Below are 22138 nucleotides of genomic sequence, written 5' to 3'. Positions count from 1 at the left end.
CACAGTACTGCACACTCAAGTCAAACAAAACTCTCCTGTTTTAGGATGTAAACCAAGCCTGACAGTTCTACTAAATTTCTGTCCAGGAAAAATAATTTTTCCCTGAGTTTAAATGTGGCAGTTAGGCTGGTGAGATTAATATTCTCAACTGCACAGCCACTTAATCCCTCCTTGTCTCATTCCATAATGGCCACAATCAACAGCACTGAATTCTGGTATTTCTGTGGCCTTAAAAGCTGCTCCAAGCTTTGTAGAAGCATCTGTAATTCCAACCCTATTTCACACATGTAGCTGTATATCTTTCACCTATCCACATTAATCATTAGCCTTTAAAATACAAAGCTAAGAATGCATTTACAGGATGGATGCTGTAGTCTGCAATGTGTTCCTTGTGTGTGCTGCAAGTAATCGAGTGAAATCTCCTCAGACCTTTGAATTACACTTCTCACATTTAAACGCCAAGAAAAAAGAATAAGTAGAAATACATATATACATAACCACATGTATGAACATAGAAAATACTAGATACATAATTTCCAAGTAGTCAAAAATTGTGAAACAAACAAAAAATACTTACCCTTGCCAGCGTCAGTGTTCCTTGTTTACACACACTGCAGCGGACTCTCAGTTTCCCAGGTTTCACAGCTTGGCAGAAATTTTTGCAGAAGACATAAAAACTATTGTATCCAGTTGCACCTGTCAGGAAGAAAAAAATTAACAAAACCATTTTATGTATACTGAATATCAGTAACAAACTGTTATGAAAGGTTTCTATTTGACTTTGAGATAAGTAAAAAAAAAAAAAAAATAGACTGATTTTAAGACCACGTTGAAAAAATCTTATCTCGCCTGGTCTTGTTCTTAGCATCTCTCAGTAGCTCTTGCTTTCTGATCAAGAATTATGGGTGAACTACACCATAACCCCTAGAAAATTCATCCTGTTCTGAGTTCGAGCTTCCCACTGTGGAGCACCAGATGTAACCTCTGGCAGGTGACACATGAGGCTGATTCCCCCAGCTCTCCACAGTCTGAATCTTAATTCAAGTCTAAATTTATCTACCTGCAAGTTTTAGTGAATTCAAATTGCATGAAAATTTCCTTGGATGACATTTCAAAGATTAGTTTCTCTGATACAACAGCAAGAAAACAAATATTTAATTTAGCAAATTTAGTTTTGTTCATGTAAGACTGGCAGCCATCTCTTTATTCTTGCTGGCAGCGGCATAACCTTGCAAAGTTTGTAAACTGCTGCCAAGATATTAGTCCAAGTAAATTTTAAAGAAAATTGAACTGAAAAGCACTTTGAAGCTCTGTGAAACTATGGAACAGAGGATGATATGGAGAGAATTTTGTAAGCCTGGGCCAATGCTAATTGATTTGATTTCACATGCAAAACTCATCACTGTCTTGAGTGATCCCCTTTTAAAGATGGGAATTGCTATTTCTTAGAAAATGATGGAAGACTAGTACTGTGGCTTTAATCTAGACTAGATATCATCAAATTGAGACCAGAATAAAGTTTTTTAAAGTAACAGATTTTTCCCAACATCAAGAGGCATGATTGTGGACATTGACATGGTTGTGACCCATTAACAGTGGTGAACTTCCAAATCAATAGCAGTACCTTAGAGAGCAAATTTTTTTCAGTTTTCATCCCAAATCTACTTCTCCCAACATTCAACAGCAATGTACTTTTTATTTGTATTTGAATCCTAACATCTAACTGCAGTAAATATGATCTGGTTTATTTTTAAACTTGATTGACTTGCTTTATTTTTATGTGTTGTTCACATGATAAGGGTCAGACCCTGTCAATGAAAATTCCCATCAGTTTCATGGTACACCTATTCATAGGTGTCCTAATATAAATGTGCAACCAGTTTCCAAAACTTCAACTTGAGAGAACTCTCATCCAAAGAACCTTTCTTCTAAGAAGAAGTACACAAATGTCTTCAAAGAAGATTTACACTGCTGAAAGAAAAAATTTTGTAGCATTTTTGCAAGTTTTTGGATAGAAACATAAGCTATGTAAAAGTACACCAGTGGTGCATCCAATAGAAATTTTAGTCCACTGTTTTGTGTTGTATTTTCACTGTGCTTCCCTGTAGAATATTGATCCCCACAGCAGAACATAAAATACAACACAATTCAAGCTGAATTCAGTTTCTATAGAAAATTAATATAAATACGTACAATCACATGCATCCAAACTTTGCATTTAAAAAAATGCAACTCAAAAGGTTGAGAGCACACTTCTCAAATCAGTCTAAAACACAGTTCTGAGATTAAAATAATTCCACTGAAGAAAAAAAGGCTTACGCTGAACGCTTTGATATACAGCACGATGTTGAAAGGTGAATGCAAAGTATGTAAGACAAAATTTTAGACATTTAGATCTCTAGTTGCTCATATTTTACCTAAGGTTCCTAACATTAGGACTGAGAGTACATCTGGTTTTGAGTCAAGCTTGAATCCTCAACAAAAATCTAAAACACAGTACTGCACATGAGGAGGAATACCCTTGCAAAAGATAGAATTTTACTTTTAGCAGTTCCTCTATGCAGGATCAGTAAGTCAATCAATAAGACTAAAGGGCAGTACCTTTAGCAGAATCCAAAGGAAATACTACGTGACTTAAGGAGGCAACAGTGCTATTGACTCAAGGGCAAGAAGTGAGATCAGAACCCTTTACCTATTTTGGTATCACCAGTTCTCTCCCATATAGCTCTAATTTCTTATATAGGTAGTCTAATGAGACTAATGAGACTGCTTCTTCTATTCACATGGAGAAGCATTTATCCTGGGTAGATCTGTGATGCCAGCCACTACTCACTGTCCTAACTCTGTCTCAGGAAGGATTCCTGCCGTGACTTTAAGGAAACCCTTCCAGTCAAGCAGAACCATCTTACTGAGTACATGAGACCTTACGGAATAAAATATTTTGTTAATTAGACTGATGCCTTTCCTGATCCAGTTCTCCACTCCTTGATGTCTTGTGCCTCTGTTTCAAATTTTATACCAAGTTACTTCAAGCACAAAACTACTTCAGGCAGGAATCACACTTTCTGCCTGCTTTGTGTCTAAAGTTTATTCTATCTGGACCCAAAGATAAAATTATATTATTGATAATATTCTGTAAATTCACAGGGTAGCATGGCATAAATCAGCATGACTGAATATTGCAGTAAAAAACAGTAGTCATAGGAGAGGCCTAAAATGAGACATATTGCTGATTTACTATAGAGGATAAGTCTTATGCATTAGCTCGATATTTACTCCATGTGAAAATATACTTAGTTCAGTAGTCATTTTTCTTGGCACTTCCCTTTTTTTTTTTTTTTTTTTCCTTTTTCATGAATATAAAAAGCACCCCCAAAATGCATTCCCTATACACAAATTTGAAACACAAGAAACAAATTTGTAATGTAATGATTTGGAGCAGTTAAGCAGCACAGATCTATTCAGGGACTGAGAATAACTTCTGAATCGCTGGTATAGAAAAGCTGATGGAGAGGCACAACATGATAAGAGGAATGTTCTGATTTTAGGAGGAAAGTGTAAATGGAGATTTTTAGCAGTCAGTTCACCATTTTATGAAGATGGGGTGATCTCACAAAGCGCATTTACAACATTACATATAGTTCCTGAACAGCAGCATCAAGAGTAGCAAAGACTGAATTAAAAACCAAGTGCTAAATGTGAGCACACAGTAAAATACTGATGGACAGCATAAAACTCTTTACTGACTTGTTAACATCACTGTGTATTTTAGCATAGTCCTTGGTTGAGATGCCATCCCCTTAAATGCCTTTTTTTGAGGGAAACTGAAAGAAACAGAAATACAGAAATCTGCTTTATGCACCAGCTCTGATGTAGCAATATTAATAAGAATTTAAATTATGGCACTGTGCCAGTAATCACTAAAATTGCTACAGCACCAAACATAGAACCTTGTCTTTCCTCATTCAGTCACAGTCTATAAGTTTTCATAAAGCTTTTCATTAATAATTTCTAATGCTGGCGCTAAGCAAGAATATGCATACACAGAAAATTGCAAGTTAAAAAAAGAAAAAAAGTCCCTTTATAAAAGGATTCCAATACTGAACATAAGCATTAACACCATAAACCATTACTAGTCTTCTTTGCAGTCACATACATTGGTGTGAGGAATAAAGCTGAAGGAAAATCAAATGTGCTGTATCTGCACTTAACTCTTTTCTGAGAGGGTAAAGTCACAGCAATCTCAATTTTGGGGTCCATACTCCAAGTATCAACTTGTGGTGCAAGGGTCCCATAATAGTCTTTTTTGACCACCAATAATTCATCTGTTGGTTTAGACACTCTTTTCTAGCTTTTCCACACAGGCTGGTACATCAGTATGTCTGCTGAGAAGTCATTTACTCTGAGTCTCTACCATCACATTACTCTGAGAGATGTTGCAACATGGATCTGTCATTTGTATCCTCCCTTTTGATGATGAACTACTCCCAAGCTACAGATAAGTAGACAAGTTCACAGCAGTCCTACTGGGTTTTTATTTATATCTGGATCCTGAGTTTGGTAATGAAAGTATAATGCTAAAATACCAAAAACCTTATAAAGGTGAATATGTGATATCTACTAGTTACTATTCTCCACAGTTCAACGTGATCTATTTTTACACAAATTTGCCTGTGCTCTTGGATTCACATTCTTTCAGATAATTGCATGTGTTTGAATTTTTCTCCAATATTTTTTAGGAACTTAACCTAGACCTTTATATTTAAAATTTCGAGATTTTCTAGTTCATTTAAAACACGTCACCAGATGACCCCTCCATTTTTCCTATATATGGTTTATTTTTTGTGAGTTCTAGAAATTATTTCAATAGTTCTGAGTTTACACTCAATGAGGACATTTATTTAGAAAGCATACAAATTCTACTAATGTCTCATGAAGTAGTAAATTTAAAATTATCCATGTGGGAGCCAGGAGAAAAAAAGTCTGAGCTGTCTGAAGTGTTTTCATGTTTTGTTTCTGTTTCTAAACTAAAAGCAATATCTAGTAATGATACTGTCCCAAAAAAATTTCCTAACAAAAACTGCAGTGAAATATAAAAGAAACTATTTAATCAAGAACAGATAGTGAAGGCTACAGGAACTTCCAGAACTCAAAGGACAAGCATGCACAGGCTAACCTATTAGGATAGCTCAGGTAATGAGATAAGTTATAGCCTCAGGTCATGCTGCAATGTTAGAAATAAATTACTTCATTTTTATTATCTTTCTAGATTAACCATCAAGTAACATGATAAAAGAGGCAAAGTAACATACTAACCTAAATTACTCACATCTCCTTTCTAATATCCAGAAATAACATCTAAAAAACACCTGAGTTTAAGCCCCATTTATACTGAATTGCTTTAATTAAGTAATCAGAGGTGGGTTTAAGAGTTAATTTTTTAAGTTTAATATCCTTCAGTGCTAAGGGACAACACCTCTGTCATTTAGGAATGGATGATAGGTCAAGAAAAACATCAACAATAATTCTTCTTTAATATATTTTGTACTGAATGCATCTCTAAGGATGTGCAATTATGTCTCTTTAAATATAGAAGAAATAATTCAGAGTCAGAATCATAATGAATAGTACATAATTAACATTGTGCTGTGATGCTGATTGTCTCTTTTTCTACTAATGTTCTCATTCAAGTGAAACTTGCAGTTGTTGGACAAACCTAATGACTTCCCATTTGGAAATACTGTAAGTTTGTCTGAGGGCAATACTAGGGTAAGGAGATGAGAGAAATATCAAGATCAAGAGAAAAGCGATGAAGCAAAACAAAGTGTCAGGAGACACAGAAATAACCTAAGTATTGCACACCCTCTCCACAAGTTCCTCCGAAAGGACTTTTCCCTGTTATCTCCACCTCAGGCTCAGTTATCTGTGTTCAAGAGTGTCTGAGATCTAGGGCCCACCAACACAACCTTGGCTCAGTCTTCTCAGGAAATTAACAAGTCATGAGAAAGGGCTGGGAAAGAGTTTGTAGAAGGATAAAAGTAAAACTGCACAGAGAAAGGGTTGTGGTGTTGCAGTCACAAGGCCAAGGATGCAAGGGGAGAAGTATCAACAGGGGTAGTTATAAAATCCCAAAGGAAAAGATAAGGGTTATTTGATCTGATGCTGTATGTTGAAAGTTTACAGTTGAATTATCCAGGATACACAGATATCAGGCTTCATGTATTCCCACTGGTCTTTACTAAAATCATTCTCAATGTTTCTGCTATTAATTTATATTCTACTTTTCTCTATAGTTTATTTTCTATATTAGCTATTTGTTGATGTGTATCTTCAACTTAGCCATAGAAAAGAAACAAGGAACCAACAAGGTTGGAGAGCAGCCAGGCAGAAAGGGACCTGGGAGTCTGGATTGACAGGAAGCTGAACATGAGCCAGCAGTGTGCCCAGGTAGCCAAGAAGGCCAATGGCATCCTGGCCTGGATCAGGAACAGCGTGGCCAGCAGGTCCAGGGAAGGGATTCTGCCCCTGTACTCAGCGCTGGTGAGGCCACACCTCGAGTCCTGTGTCCAGTTCTGGGCCCCTCAGTTCAGGAAGGATATCGAGGTCCTGGAACAGGTCCAAAGGAGGGCAACTGGGCTGGTGAAGGGACTCGAGCACAGACCCTATGAAGAGAGGCTGAGAGAGCTGGGGCTGTTCAGCCTGAAGAAGAGAAGGCTCAGGGGAGACCTCATCACTCTCTACAACTCCCTGAAAGGAGGTTGGAGCCAGGTGGGAGTTGGTCTCTTTTCCCAGACAACTTTCAAAAAGACAAGAGGACACAGTCTTAAGTTGTGCCAGGGGAGATTTAGGCTAGATATCAGAAAGAATTTTTTTACGGAGAGGGTGATCAGGCAATGGAATGGACTGCCCAGTGAGATGGTGGATTCTCCATCCCTAGAGACATTTAAAAAGAGACTGGATGTGGCACTCAGTGCCATGGTCTAGCAACCGCACCGGTGGGTCAAGGGTTGGACTTGATGATCTCTGAGGTCCCTTCCAACCCAGCTAATTCTATGATTCTATGAACACCTGAATAAGTCACACTGCAGGTTGTGTAAGATCTGACCAACTTCTTACTCGTTTGGTTTTAGAAAAGTAGACAATAAATTACCCAAATCTGAATATCAGAAGGCTGAGATAGAATTTCTTAGTTAAAAAGTGGATCTAAAAGAAAAAAAAATGTTTTTCCACTTGAAAAAGAAAATTATTGATAATTTTACACCTACAACTTCTCCAGTCATTTTTAAACAATTTACATTTAACAGGAACAAGGCAGTTATGTATGACTAACATATATAAATATATACATACTTACACAAATGTGGATTACATACAATTATTCAATTTATATTATATATATATGTATTCTGTAAATGTATGAGGCACATATTTTGCTGGTGTATAACTAAGAATTCAAAAAACAGTCCCTATTTTGCAATTTTCACTATCAAATATCATCAGATAAAGGCATTCTTTACAGTCTAGGGTTTTTTTACATGCTTAGCAGATTTATCTATTGAGTTCATTTAATTATGTTGGTTTACCAGCCAAAAAAAATGTATGAAGATAACAATGCAAAAGGCTGCTCATTTCTGATCTATGTCAAGACCTGCCTTGTTATCCTAATGAGACAAACTCTTTCTACCTCTTCAAAGCTAATTTTCAAAAAAAATATCCCCTTAGAAAAAGTATTGAAACTGTTCCCTCCCTTTAGTTTATATAAAAAGAGAATTCAGCGTTCTCTGAATGAAATCTGGATAAAGATAATAAGAACTAACCTATTGTTTTCATTTAAACACTATTTTCATATAGATGATAATGATTACTGAGTCTTTCCTTCAACTCAGCTATTTAAAAGAGGATACAGCTTCAGGAAATCTTTCAACAGACTGAAAATTACATAAAGCTAACATTGTTTCAGATTTCATTACATTTAGATTTAGGCTAGTTGTGATTTATAAAATATAGACTGAATGTCAGAGACCTCTCAAGACCATTTTAGCAATCTGCAGCCATATCATGAAAAATCATAGAATCATAGAATTGGCTGGGTTGGAAGGGACCTCAGAGATCATCAAGTCCAACCCTTGATCCACTACTGCTGCATAATATCTGCAAAATATCCAACTAGAAGTTAAAAAAATACAAGTTTCTCTGCACCTGTCTTCACTTTAAGGACTTTGATTGATTCAACACAGTAGGAGGAAAAACATCAGCAGTATAAGCCCAGTAGCCTCAGAGTAGTAAAAATGTCCACATAAGGCTAAATTTAAACAAAGTGTGGAGGATGCACTTCTTCACCTAAAAAAAAATGGGATGACTTAAAAGATCCCATTTATTTTCCAAAAATGCAACTGATATCTGCTACCTCTAACCTCTTCCTTTTTAACTGCCCGTCCTTACCTGCAAACAAAAGACAGAGCCCACAGATTTCTTTCCAAGACACATATATGCAGATGCACACATTTATAGAACATTTCTACCTGTTGAGGATACTTATTCTTTATGATGCTTATCTAAACAAGACCATGAGAATGGCATTTATTTGACAGCAAGATTCATCTAAACTGACTGTGTTATATTCTAGTGAGAAAAATACACATTTTATGGTTTGATTCAATTCATCCTGAAAAGGATATAAAAAGACATGTCAGATAAATTGTGCCTAAAAGGGTCTGTTCTTTCCGTTCTGGGGTATTTAGGACTACTAGGTCTGGTAGAGATATTTACATTGTAAATATCTAAAATGAGGAGAGGTGAATCCTGTGTTATTTATTATATAATAACAATATTAAACAGAATAAAGCTTAAAAAAAAACCCCTAACAATTTCTTTTCTTGAGACTCAAATAGAATTTGCAGGATGTCTGTGGATACCAGGTAATTACAGTATATGGAAACCAGAGCTATTTAGAAAAAAAGAAATGGACTTGTCACTAACATATGAAAGTAAGAGAGGATATTAAGATTTTGATGGGCTGAAAAGGGCACAAGGGGGGGGGGATCTTATCCTTTTAACACCTTCCTTCTCAGTGACTAATTTTTCTGCAAAAAAAATCCCTGGATGCTTCTATTAATTATAAAAATGCTCCCCCAAAATTGTATTTGATCTACTTTAAATGTCTGGAGTTTGGAGTGGGGTAGGAAAAAGGTATATTACACTTTATTTTTCCATCTTGATCGCGAGTCAATCTTCCATTTCCCCTTTCTGAGCCCCAACATCATTTACCTGGACATTTTTTTCATATTTCATACAAATTCTTCATTATCCTGTGACCCATCTTATGTCTGTAATTCATATTAACAACAAGGAGTGAAGCCAGCCAAAAGAGAAAAAGAGAATTTTGATGTGTCTGCCAGACAGCAAAACACAACAAAAAAGGAAAAACAGACAAATTCATGAGACTACTGAAATATTGGCAAATGATATGTGGGAAACATGTACCTTGTACATCAACAAAGACTAAGGATAGAAAAAAAGTCTCTCTGAAAACGTAGTCTTTGTGTCTGACTAAAACACACCAACCATAATGTCCCCTTCCAACCACCACCCTGATCTGCTTTTTATCTCATTGAAGGGACGGAGCATGACCTGCAGTGATAACAACTGTCTGGAACTGTAGTTGAATTTGTATTTGTTTACAAATTAAAAGCCAGTTGCACTGATCAGGTCCAGCACAGCCCTGCTTTCCTCCTTTTTATCCAAGTGGAATTTGAGAACATGCCTGCTAGTTTGAGATTTCTGCACAGGCAGCAGCATGCTAAGGGAAATAGCTATGAGTGAACAGCTCAGCACCCAGAAACCCAGAAAAACACCCAGGAGAAGAAGAGGGAACCATGAACCAACAGTCTGGCCAAGAGGAGCTCAGACCCACTGTATCTGAGCACGGTGAGATGGACAGGTGCAGTGATGGCCACGTACAGCCCAAATAAATTGTCACCAAATAAATCCATTAGGATGAGGCTGCTCCCAGACCAGTCCAGAAATTCAAGTCAGCAAATCAAGAAGATGTACATCCAGATACAGAATAACTAAAAACGTAACAAAGGGGATGGAACAAAGGTAAGGAGCTGAGCTTAAATGCAGCTTCCAGGCTCATGGGCCCACTGAGGATGGGTGAGGTGGTGACCTCTGAGAATGCTTCCTGCAGCTCTTTCTCACACAGCTCTTTTCACAGCAATCTGATCCAAGGTTACACAACTGCCTGGTTTCCCAACTGGTCCTTGACATAGCCAGTTAAACAGCCGAGAAGGAATGGAGGCTGAAAAAGATGTTGCTGAACCTGCTGGTGCCTCCACACCAATGATGTGCTATCCCAGAAAATACCTGTCCTGTCCAAAAAGAAGCAAAGTATGGACACAATGGGTAAAAGACCATTTAATCATCAGCTTATTTGAGAATACACCACAGAGCTTTTGAAATTAATTAAAAGATTTAAATCCATATAATGGATTCCTGCATTTGCAAATTGAAGATTAGATTGTATCAGCTTATTTATAGTCTCAAATATCTGACATTTCACAAAGGTACATCTGCATAGGAGATCGTGTACAATTTTGGCAACCACCTTTTTGACAATACAGTTTTAAAAATACAAATACTGCTTTCTCAGTTAGTTTGAAATTTTATTCCAACGTTTGCTTGCAATCATGGTATTTAATTAGACATAATTTTTGACTGAAAATTCAAATAACAGCATACCTTCTGTCGAAATAATACCTACTCTTACTGGGCTGCTTCTCTCTACTTCCAGTGTCCGAGAGTCCCAGTTCTACTCAACTAAGTCTGCCCAGACATGTCTAAGCTAATATATCAGTAGCAATTACCAGTAGCTATGTAAAGTTGCTAACAAGCAGCAATGACAGTATTACTGTTTCTTTTGTTCTAGTGTTTGTTACCCTACTACAAATCATTCTGGAGAAGTTTATTTTTCAGAGCACCCAAGGAATAAATATTGACATAGCAAAGTTTATGGCAGATAATGAAGCTATTCAAAGTATTAAAATATTAAAAAAGTTTCCTCAGCAGTTTCTGATAAGAAATTGCACTGTTATTGAATAAAAAGGTTTCCTTATTGCCAAATAACTGTTTAAAACACAGGAAACAAAGATCAGGAACAAATTATTTTTTCTCAGTGCAGTCTGAAAAGGAAATTGTTCTAGGACATCAGGAAAAGAGAAATGAACAGTGAAATGACAAAGTTTGCTGGTGATATGATTTTATTCAGGGTACTAAAAATGAAGGCCAACTGGAAAAAAATAACACTGAGGAATGCAGGATTCTGATTGACTAATAATAAAATGAAAAATGATATTCATTGTAGATAAATGTAAGGTAATGTACACAGGAAAAATAATTTTACGGAAACAGCGATGGTCTTGACTAGTTATTTCCAAGCAGAAACAAGATCTTGGGGTTATAATAGATAGTTCTATGAAAATGTCAGCTCAATGCTCAGTAGCAATCACACAAGTAAATTGAATGCTAGGAATTATTAAGAGAGGAATAGAGAAAACTAAACAAAACAAACAGAAAACTGTGCTGTACAAACTGTAAAAATCCATGGTGTGCTCCATTTTCAACAGCATATGCAACTCTACCCTTTCCATCTCAGAGCAAGATATGGTAGAACTGAAAACATAGCAAAAAATGGAATGTATTATCAAAAGCATCCATGCCACAATCACTTAAATAGTCTACAACTTTTTGGCTCCAAAAATCTACAGTTAAATGAGAATATCATAGAGGTCTACTACATCACAAGAGGCATAGAGAAAGAGACCAAGTGTGGGACAGCATCCTGGAAAATATAAATACCAGACTGAATTACCTAAGCTACTGGCAGAAGCTATGGACTGCCAATAAGATACTGTGCTAAATTAATCTTCATTCTAAACTGGTGTAGCCACCGTGAGACAGAAATGGAAGTAATCTGTTACTACCTTTCACTGTGCTGCTGTGTCCCTTCAGAAAGACTGGAACTGTAGACTGGAACTGCAGCTACAGCTCTCTGACCTGTTTTGACCTCCAGGCTTCTAAGGGAAGGACAGGGAACAGTCCTGCTGTGCAATACAGACCACGTAGCCTCTGCTGAAGCCATTCGGTGTTATTACCCATTAAATGATCCTGACCCACAAGTCTTTTGTACCAAATGACTCTCTATTTTTCCTTTTAAAGCACAGATATTTATAGTCTTTGTTTTATCCACAAGAAATTAAAAATACTGAAGATACTCAGCTCTGTTGTAGCAGATGCTTCAGTGATTAAATGACTGGCAATAGGCCTTTGTACAACTCCTGTGAGTTTACACTGCTGGATTATAAATTTGTATGAATTCCCTTCAGACTCCCTTGCCTATTTTTGATTTCAAGCTGTCATCTTAAACTTTAAAATCTGACTGCATTTTGCACTGCACCTTAATTTTCTGAAGAACATTTCTCCCACATTAATATAAAGCATTAAGTTTGATTATAAGATTACCATAACTTGTATGTCAACGTTGTTTAAAAAGTGTTCTTCAGTTTCCCTTCTTTTGCTTATGATTTAATTCTTCTTATTGGTTCTTGCACACTGAGCATATTTAGATATTTCCAGAGATATCTGTTTGTTTTACTTTTCTGAAGATTACTTTTCTAAAGAAATATTACTACTTTGAATACTTTTTTTGATATTAAGAGACATTTTCAAAGAGATTCCACCTGATGTAAAGAAACAAATACAAAATTACTTGGTAGTAATAGCCGATTTTGATGGCTGAGCATACAAAAAATAAGTGATTTTGCAACAGCTTAGTTTCCCACTTGCACCTTCTCAGGTTCAAAAGCATTACTTCAAAATGTAAGCTGGTTCAGCAAGAGTAAGAAAAGACAGGAACTAACACTGTTTAGGTTTTCTATGTTCATACATATTGATGATTCCACTGGTCTACGGAATAGGTGCCACCTCTGGGAAGCCTTGAGAGATCCTCATCTCACCCACAGTTGCACAACAGATTCCACACAGGAAAGAAAAAATTAATGGTGCTCTACCTGGGAGTCAGCTGGTGCAGACTGTTGGCAGATAAGGTCTATTACAGTTAGACATCAATATTCCCTATCTACATTAAATTTATTATTATCTTAGATTCCTTTTCAGATGTGCAATACATTAAATCAATGGAATATTCAGTTTTGACTCATTTTCTGATTTTTTCTGAAATGATAAGAATGACAGTAAGGAAAAGAAAGCAGGAGAAATGGAAAAGGAAGACAAAACTAAATTCTAGTGGGAAATAACATCGCACAGATGACAAATGTCAATTAACATATTTTTAAAATAATTATACTAACTGAAAAAAAATTAAAAGTTTGAACACATGTGAAGAGATACTGCAAGAGAAAACAGAGGGCAGGAAATGTCATATGTGGATATGGATCTAGGAAACACTTTGGGACACTGACAGTAACAGAATACAGTAAACTTAGGAAGTTTCCCTAGCACAAAAAAAAAAAAAAAAAAAAAGAAAGAAAAAAAAAAAAAAAGGAAAGAAAAAAAAAAAAGAAAGAAAGGAAAAAGAGAATTAGACAGCAGCAATTGCGATTTGATGATTTTGAACAGGAAGACAGAGTAACAGGAATTCTATCAAAAAGTTACTTAACATAAGCGGAAAAGCTGAGTGTTGGAGAGCCAGACACTTGATCAAAGAGGTATAAAAATAGAAGAGGAAATGAACAATGATGAAATCACCTACCTTCTAGCCCTGAAAAAAGGCACACAAAAAAGGAAGAATGATGAGGGAAAAGAATATTCTTCCTGACAGGATACATACTTTCCATTGCTTTATTATATCATTGATCAGATTTGAAAAGATAAAGGCTAGAGCAGAACAAAGAACAGAAGTATTGGCAGTTTTTTAATACTTTGCCACAATGTGATTATTAAAAAGTCTGACAAAAATGTATGTCATTTCATAAGAACTGTTGTATACTAGATAAGAATACGTGAGGGTTTGACCAGAGAACTCATGATAAAGAATATGTTACAAATTTATTTGCCTCAAATGAACTAAACATTAAATCAGAATGCTTTAGCTCTTTGAGCATGAAACTCTTCATGTTAACACCCATCTCATTCATAAGTGTTTGTGTATTTATTAAGAGTGGTGGTACACCCTATTTGCAGCAATCCAAACTACATGGATAGCGACGATGCCAAGGAGCTTCAAGTTTCAATGAAATCATCTTCACTTTTACAAAATAGATATCAATTTTTTATCACAAGGGAAATAAAGAGACATTATGCATAGCATCAAGACAGAGAACATTTGAGTATACTTAAAGAACTCTATTTGGTACTGTCCCCCCTGAAAATTAATGTTACTTCAACACATATTATAGTAGAGATAAGATAAAGGAACTTCAGTCTAAGGTACTTCTCACGAACACTCATCCACTTTAAAAAATCTGTTAAACACTTTTGCTAGTGCAATTGGTAGTGACAGAGAATAGAAAGATCTCTGAGATATGAAATTCTTAAAATAATACAAACTCCCAACCTCTACTTTTAGCAATAATCTGAACCTGACAAACCATATTATTTGCAAAGAATAGAGATGGATAAAAAAGTGTATAATACATATTCGGAATGCTTGAATGCAAAGACTTACAAACTCTCAATTGCAAGTCTTAAGGTGATACTTAGAGTAGTAATTTCATATAAAACAGATATACACATATCTGTAAATGGAAATCAGCAAAATTTCTGTTTCAAGGTTACATTACAAGCTCTAATTTAGGTGAAATCACAGTGGACAATGTTACGTGATTTAGATACCAGGAGAATAAGTCTAAGAGCTATTCAGCACAGATTAGGTAACAAGAGGTATAAAAGTACAATATCTCTTATTATTAATCTGCATCAGATCTTGAATTTGGATCTTGCTGTTCCACAGCTGAATACATAGACATTTTGCTACTTTGTTCAATTTTAACAGAAGCACAACATTCTTTTCAAGACAATCTGTTCAGGTAAAGTACCTGATAATGTTAATTAGGATCTTCATCTGGCCATGTCTGCAGTTCAGTTCAGACTTTATTTAAAACTCTACCAGTATTTGATTCAGCTACTTCAAAAATAATTTGTGGAGGCTGAGGAGAATTGCAGTAGATAGAATCTCAGTTGCCAAGTGGTACAGCTTTAAGCCCGAAGTGATTGTTGCTAGCTGAAGTTTTCTTCCAGTAATGATACTGAGTATTTATTGTGTGACGAAACTAAGGAGAAAATTGTGATGAAGGAAAGGAGGAACCAGGGCTGCAGGTACTTTGGTTGCTCAAGTGAACTTTTGATCTCTGTTAGAACTTTGGTTAAATCATCTTCATAGCAAATATGAATTAAAATAATGACAGCTAGCACTGACATTAAGCAAGGTTTAGCATAAAACCTTCGGTAAGCTGTGCTGTGTTGAATGAAACTGAACATTGATGAATATGTACAGTGTACATGTACACTTGCTAGGCCTGGATCATGTTATCCTGCTGATCCCCTTCCCCTGCACCTCGAGTCCTCCTCCCTATATCCATGTTTCCTTCTTTTTCTCTCTCCCTGTCTTTTGACAGGTAAATGTGAAGAGCCATGGAACACAGTTGAACCAGTAAGGCAACGAAGCTTTGGAAGAGAGTGGTGGTGCTCAGCAAACATTGGCATAAGACACTCTGCACCAGGATGCAGCTGTCACCTTTAATCTTTGTTTTGCTGAGTGAGAGGGTAGTTAAAATATATGAACATATATAAAAATATATATGTGTGTGTGTGTGTGTGTGTGTGTGTGTGTGTGTATAAATATATATACACACTGCAGACGGGCTTGCATTTTAAGTGGAAGTTTAGTTACAGACACTCTATTCCAGAAATGAGAAATCATTATAGGTAGATTGACTGTCAAAACTGAATCTGAAGCATTGATCTGCAAATACCAGGTATGGCAGCAGTTGGATATAACTGCTAAATCAGAATCTGACATGTTCTCAGGGTTGAAGACCTGAGACTGAATACCCATGCAGATGCCAACAGTGCAGATAAGATTGTTAGATACAGTTTCAGTGTATCAGTGAATAGATTTATTTGACCAGCATTCAAAAATGCTAGTTTTGAATCTTAAGGGTAACCATTAAATAGGAACTTCCAGACTCTGAATACCTCACTAAGGAAACTATGATTCTGACACTGTAGTTACAAAAAAAAAAAAAAGGCACCAAAGCACATATAATGCAGCTCAGAAATATTACAGACAGCTTCACTTAGAGGTCACTGTATCATTCAGCCATATAAGCAAAAGTCAGATCAGCAAAAATATTTTATTCCTTTTGTTTTTCCTGTAAGTTTGATAATTCCATCGCAAATACTGCAGTTCTAAATTCAACTTTCTGCTCTGTGCCAACAGAACCCCCAGAATCTCATTATTCCAGAAGACTGTAGTTAATATTGAATGGGCAATGGTTGTTGGCACAGCATGGATCTTTTTTCTGTTTCGACTAGAAATAATCTTAGTTTCTGGGCATAATGTAGGCTTTATGAAGAATGTGCAAGGATGAGCAAGGTTTAAGCAAAAGGTTGTGTACCTAAAAGCAAAAGGAAAAAAAACTAACACTGAAGGATTTTTCAAAATCCACATAAATCTTATACAGAATCTCAGTTCCTATCATTAGATATTCCCTAAAATAAATAAAGACATGCAAACAAAAAATTACCAAAAAAACCCCACAAAACCCCACCAACCAACCAACCAAAAAAAAAGAAAACAAACAAAAAACAAGCAAACAAACAAACGGAGTCACAAAAGACAAACAAAACAACTGAAATTCTGGCTGGCAGCTTCTGAAAAGAAGCCTGAATAGCCAAGAAGTCCACTACCTTGGCATCTCTTAATGGGTGTCACCCAGCTAATAATGGAAATGTGAAACATTCACTGAAATAAAGCTGATGGAAAATTTCTAAAGGCTTTTTGGCAAAGCAATGCAAGAGCTTGCATTAACTTTATTTCTATTTCTATGATTATGAATTGGATCTTTTGAAATGACTGTCCATTGTACTACCACAACCATTATTTTCTTCAAATAAAAAAAAAAGCATCACAGAATCAATCTCCCCTTATGAAATTCAATGATCTTTGCCTTTCAAAGACGTTCAAATTTAGTCCCACTGAAGCTATTTGATTTTATAGAGTGCAGGATGTATTTTTTTATGGGTATTTTTTCTCCTAGTATCAACTGAATTTATTAAACTATGTTTTATAAAATTACTTTCCCCAGAACAAGCCTTTCTGTTCTCCCCATGTCTTTGCTCTAGGTGCAAAACTCTCAATGACATTAATGAATCTCGAGCATGTGATTTGAGAGAACTCTGTGTCTTAAGTCATTTTGAGCGGTAAGGGAGACTTTCATAGCAGAGGCTGCAGTGCAAGAACCATGCTGCACAGAAGCAGCAACTACTGGTTTTTAATGAGCTTTAAAAAAACCTTATCATTAATACCTCATAATGGTACTCTTCCTGTTAGAAAAAATAATCACACTACATCTCTACTGTCATTTTCTTTACACTCAAGAGGTGTTTCCTTAGTGTTACATTCCTATTTTCCCCTGTGGCATCAGTAATTAATTCATGCCAACAATTATTTCAGAAAACGTAATATGTATGGTTTTGTTTAATCAGCACAGAACGTTTTCCACTGACAAATGCCACCTCCAGCTCATTGCATAGAGGTGAGGGATGCATTTGCAAAAGAAAGCCCATCCACACTGTTGCCCACAAAAAAATTCAAAATAGCTTTCAAGGACACAACAGTGTTCCCACCCCAAACCTTGACACAAGGGAGTTACCAAATGTTACCAGCTTCAATTAACATGAAAGAGCCTTTAAAAACAATAAAGTAATTGGACACGTTCATGAGACATAATTATGTCAGGTAAAATTGAGCATTCCCAGAAGTGCTTTTGGCTCTATTAGAAAAGAACATTTCTCCTCTCAAATGTATTTCACAGACATGCAAGGTGTGGAAAAATGGCACCATTCTCATCAGCGTTAAAAGCATATGATATGAATGAGGTCTCCAGCATAGCACTGCCTGCAATAAATTATCAAGTGTGTGTTCTGTTTTCTGAAATGGGTTCAATTTATCATTTTATTGAAAAGATTCCATTATGCTAATGTCTTATAAAATCACTTTTTGCTGTTGCTGGAAGGTGAAGAGGGGATATCAGTTTTTATATATAGAACTTGGAAGTACTGCAGCATTGAGTTGTCAAGGGTTAATAACCCTAACAGAAGATACAATATATATAAGAGCAAACTTCCAAGGACTTTGTAATGACAATTTTTCATAACCCTACTGGATGCAGAATGACCAGAATATTTTTCCTAAGCTTAACTATTTGAAAAAGAAACTTTGACAGAACTAGCAATAGTTCATTGGTGGGCTAAACACACTCTCTCTCTTCTCTAATTAACCCTTGAGTTGACACTGGAGACTGTTTAGGAAGTGCTGTTTCAATGAAGGTCAGAATAGAGAATGCCATTGGGTTTTTTTGCCAGCTTACCCAGATAGCAGACATGAAGGATAATTAGACAGAGGTGATTACTTGCAATAAAGGTACACTCCTTTTCTAAATATAACACTATATAATAAAAACTTGTTTCTTTTGAAGTACTGGATACAAAACGGGTAATTGTGAAAAGAGAAAGAGAACTAGATTTAGATAGACAATTGGTTTGATCTCGTATAATAGCTCTTTTGTGGCTAAGATGTGACTTGTATGCAGAAAAACACTTTTATGCCGTGCATCTAGAAATAGAGTATTGTTTCAGGAACATTACTGTATTATGAATAACCTCTATTGGGAAGCATTCTCCTATGGACATGCCTTCTCCAGCCTCCAAGCATACTCATACAGCTTCATCCAAGAAGATATAGCAACTAATCAAAAGGAATAATTTAACATATTCTGACAAAAATGCACAGTATTTCAGTAAGTGGAGCTAGAGCACTGTGATCATTATCTCAATGAATCACAAATACCCTCCTGGATCTCAGAGCTTCAAACACGGATCACAATTTGAGAACTTCTGTAATCCAACATTTACCAGTGAGCTTGTAAAGTCATTTAAAACTTTAAAAGAAGTTCTTATTCAACACATGGGACTTAGCAGCACTGATTTAAAGTGAAATGTAATGTCACTGTGCCATATGTAAATGTTATGGTCATAATCCTCTCTTAGTACACATCTGGATTTTCAGACCTCAGATGAGCATACTTAAAATACAGTTGCCTCTGAAAAGCATATTTTAGCACTGTAATTTAGTCAGGCTCAATGGGTAAACATTTTGAATAGTGTGAGTACTTCCACACAGGAGGTATCCAAATGAGAAAAGGCTGTAAAAAAAAGAAAAATAAAACCCCAAGGGATTACAGAACAGCTTACAGATATGGAAGACCCATGAAAGGGAGATAGTAAAACACTGTCCTGCACATCACTGTTCCACATGACACCCTGGTCTCTGAATTGAAAATATGGATTAAATGGCTGGACCACTTGGTGGATAACAAATCGTCTGGATGGTCTCACTCAGAGTAGTGGTCAACAGCTGGATGTCCATATGGAGACAGCATGGGCAACTTTTACTGAGTCTACACCTAAAACCAGATTTAATCTGAAAATTACACTGGGAAAAAGAAATAAATATCAGTCTTCATTGGCAGCATCTTCATCCCTGTTTCTGTTTCCAAAGATACATTGGGGTAACTTGGTCCTGAGCTGACCATGATTGTCATATTTGACCTTAAATTGCTACATGAAGAGTGTGTGTATGCATTATCTGAAACCAAATGTGCCACATAATACGTTCTCATTAACATTAAAAGCTGTTTAATGTTACTAAAAAAGTAAACTGCCAGTACACCAAATCCAAATTACCTTAGTAACCTAAACAGTCACTTCAATGCGTCTACTGAAACAATACATTGGTTGCATATTAAGTAATTTATTACTTTTTCTTGCACAGCGATATGAATCTTATTCAAATTAATGTCTGTCAAAAGAACTACCATAAGAACCATGTAACCACAATTAAACCGTGTATTAATATTTCAGGAAATTTAAGAAAGGTCAGTATAACCACTCTGATAATTTATTATTAGAATAAAATTTTGATAACTGGCAAAAAAAGGACCTAATTACAAAATGCAAATAACACAAAATACTGACTTTTCCTCCCCAAAATATTGATTTACAATACCATAGACCTAAAGTACATTTAATTAATTAATTAATTTGTGCAATAATTCATTTGCAAATTATTTGCACAGATGACAAGGGGAAAAAAACCCTTATACTGATTAATTTCCCATGTAAAAATGCTGCTAAATGACCAGAGAGAACAAACCTGACACAAAAATTCTTAACCTTACAGGCTTTTATGATGGAAAGAATCATAATAAGATGTAGTATCAATTACAGAGCACAGGAATTTTTTAACACATGATCAACAGAATACTTTTCAAAAAGTATTTGTACCATGTCAGCAATATCCCCAGTTAAATCAATATTTCTTTTCATTGCACTTAAGCTTCTCTCTGAATTAAGTACAGTTCTGACTATCCAAACCCTAAATTTTCTTTATAGAAGTTTTTGCCTGTGTCATACATCAGACTCTTACAGAGACTGGGAACCAGCTCATCACTTTTATGCTTTTAAGCAATGACAATACTGAGGTTTTACCTGCCCTAACTCATAGTTGTGTTATTTGTAAGGACAAGAGATTTTAATATTTATTAAGTTTTGGTAAAGCATTTCCTAAGTAGATGGGAAAGAATCAGTCCCTCTTTTTGCTAGAATTTACAGCATGGAGCACCTAAGTCAATGTATATTAGTGCCTTATTTACTCTTCTGTGAAAAGAACATGGAAAGAAGGAGTCAGCAATGACTTCTATGCAAGTATTTTAACAGGCTAGCTACAGAACACCAGGCTATTATAGGGAACAAACCAGATGACTGCTATTTAAAGGTTGTAAATAGAAAGACTTAAGTAATGATGACCACAGCTAATCGATGGAGACAAAATAATAAACCAGTTGATAATGGACCTAGCTGGAAATTAAATAGGTAAATAGGTAATAACATTAATACAGTTTACAGAAAACAGATGCTGTCAAACTAAGAACTAACCTTTTTTCTTTTTTTTTTTTTTTCTTTTTTTTCCTGTTTGGTTTTTTGTTTGTTTGTTTGTTTGTTTTGAGATTACAAATTTGCTTGACATTGTGTCACAGTTTATGCCCAGCTGGTACCAACCAGACATCTGCTCACTCATCCCTCACAACTGTTGGACAGGGAGTAGAAAATCTACCCAAAAGCTGGTTAATTGAGACAAGGATGGAGAAGTTTGAATTCCCTAATTACAGTAACAGGCAAAACCAGACAGGTTCCACTTGGGAAGAAAAGAAATAATCTAATCTACCAGGAGAAAGACAAAACATGACTGGATCTTAACACCTTACTCCCACTCCTCCCTTCTTCCCAGTCCCGGATCCCTTCCCTGCTGCCTCCCCCTCAGGGCACAGGGAGGGGCAGGGGGGGCTTAGGGTCAGTTCCCCACACGGTGTTTCTGCCGCTCCTTCCTCCTATTATTCTCCAGACTAGTCAAGAGTTGCTTTCATTACTAAACACTAAGTGGGAGGTGAGTTGGGAGGAAGATGTCCAGTTATGCTCTTCTGCAAGGAGCAAACAATGCCCCTTAACGGGGACAGGATGCCAAGCTGTAAGGGTTTTTGTTTGATTAAGTGCAGCAATTAATACTTCCCAAGTATATTACTTTTATAATAGCAGTACCATATAAGAATTGTCTTTCCTGGATTGTCTGGTAAAACCTAGTTTGATCTCCAAGGATTCAAGTCAGCGCTTCAAAAATACTACCTTTGCAGTCAAATGCTGCAGAATTCAAAGGACAGCAAATAAGGGAAAAGCAGGGCAGGACTATAGGGTCAGCATCCTGTGGTAGCAAACAGAAATACCTTAGGCTTCAGAAAGAGATGAAGTTTCTTAGCAATTACTAACTACTGCAATTACACAATAG

At 36.1% G+C, this 22138-nt stretch overlaps 1 protein-coding gene across 1 annotated transcript in view; it reads right to left on the bottom strand.

Moving 5' to 3' along the window:
• PRKN (parkin RBR E3 ubiquitin protein ligase) overlaps nt 1–22138 on the bottom strand; it is a 712407-nt gene that overhangs the window by 451406 nt on the left and 238863 nt on the right. The window contains exon 4 of the mRNA XM_071740466.1: nt 578–696. Within this exon, the coding sequence (XP_071596567.1) occupies nt 578–696 (119 nt within the window). The remainder of the gene's footprint in view (nt 1–577; nt 697–22138) is intronic.

The sequence above is a fragment of the Heliangelus exortis genome, chromosome 3 (assembly GCF_036169615.1).
Source record: "Heliangelus exortis chromosome 3, bHelExo1.hap1, whole genome shotgun sequence".
Lineage (NCBI taxonomy): Eukaryota > Metazoa > Chordata > Aves > Apodiformes > Trochilidae > Heliangelus > Heliangelus exortis.
This window is presented reverse-complemented; position numbering and strand designations above follow the sequence as displayed.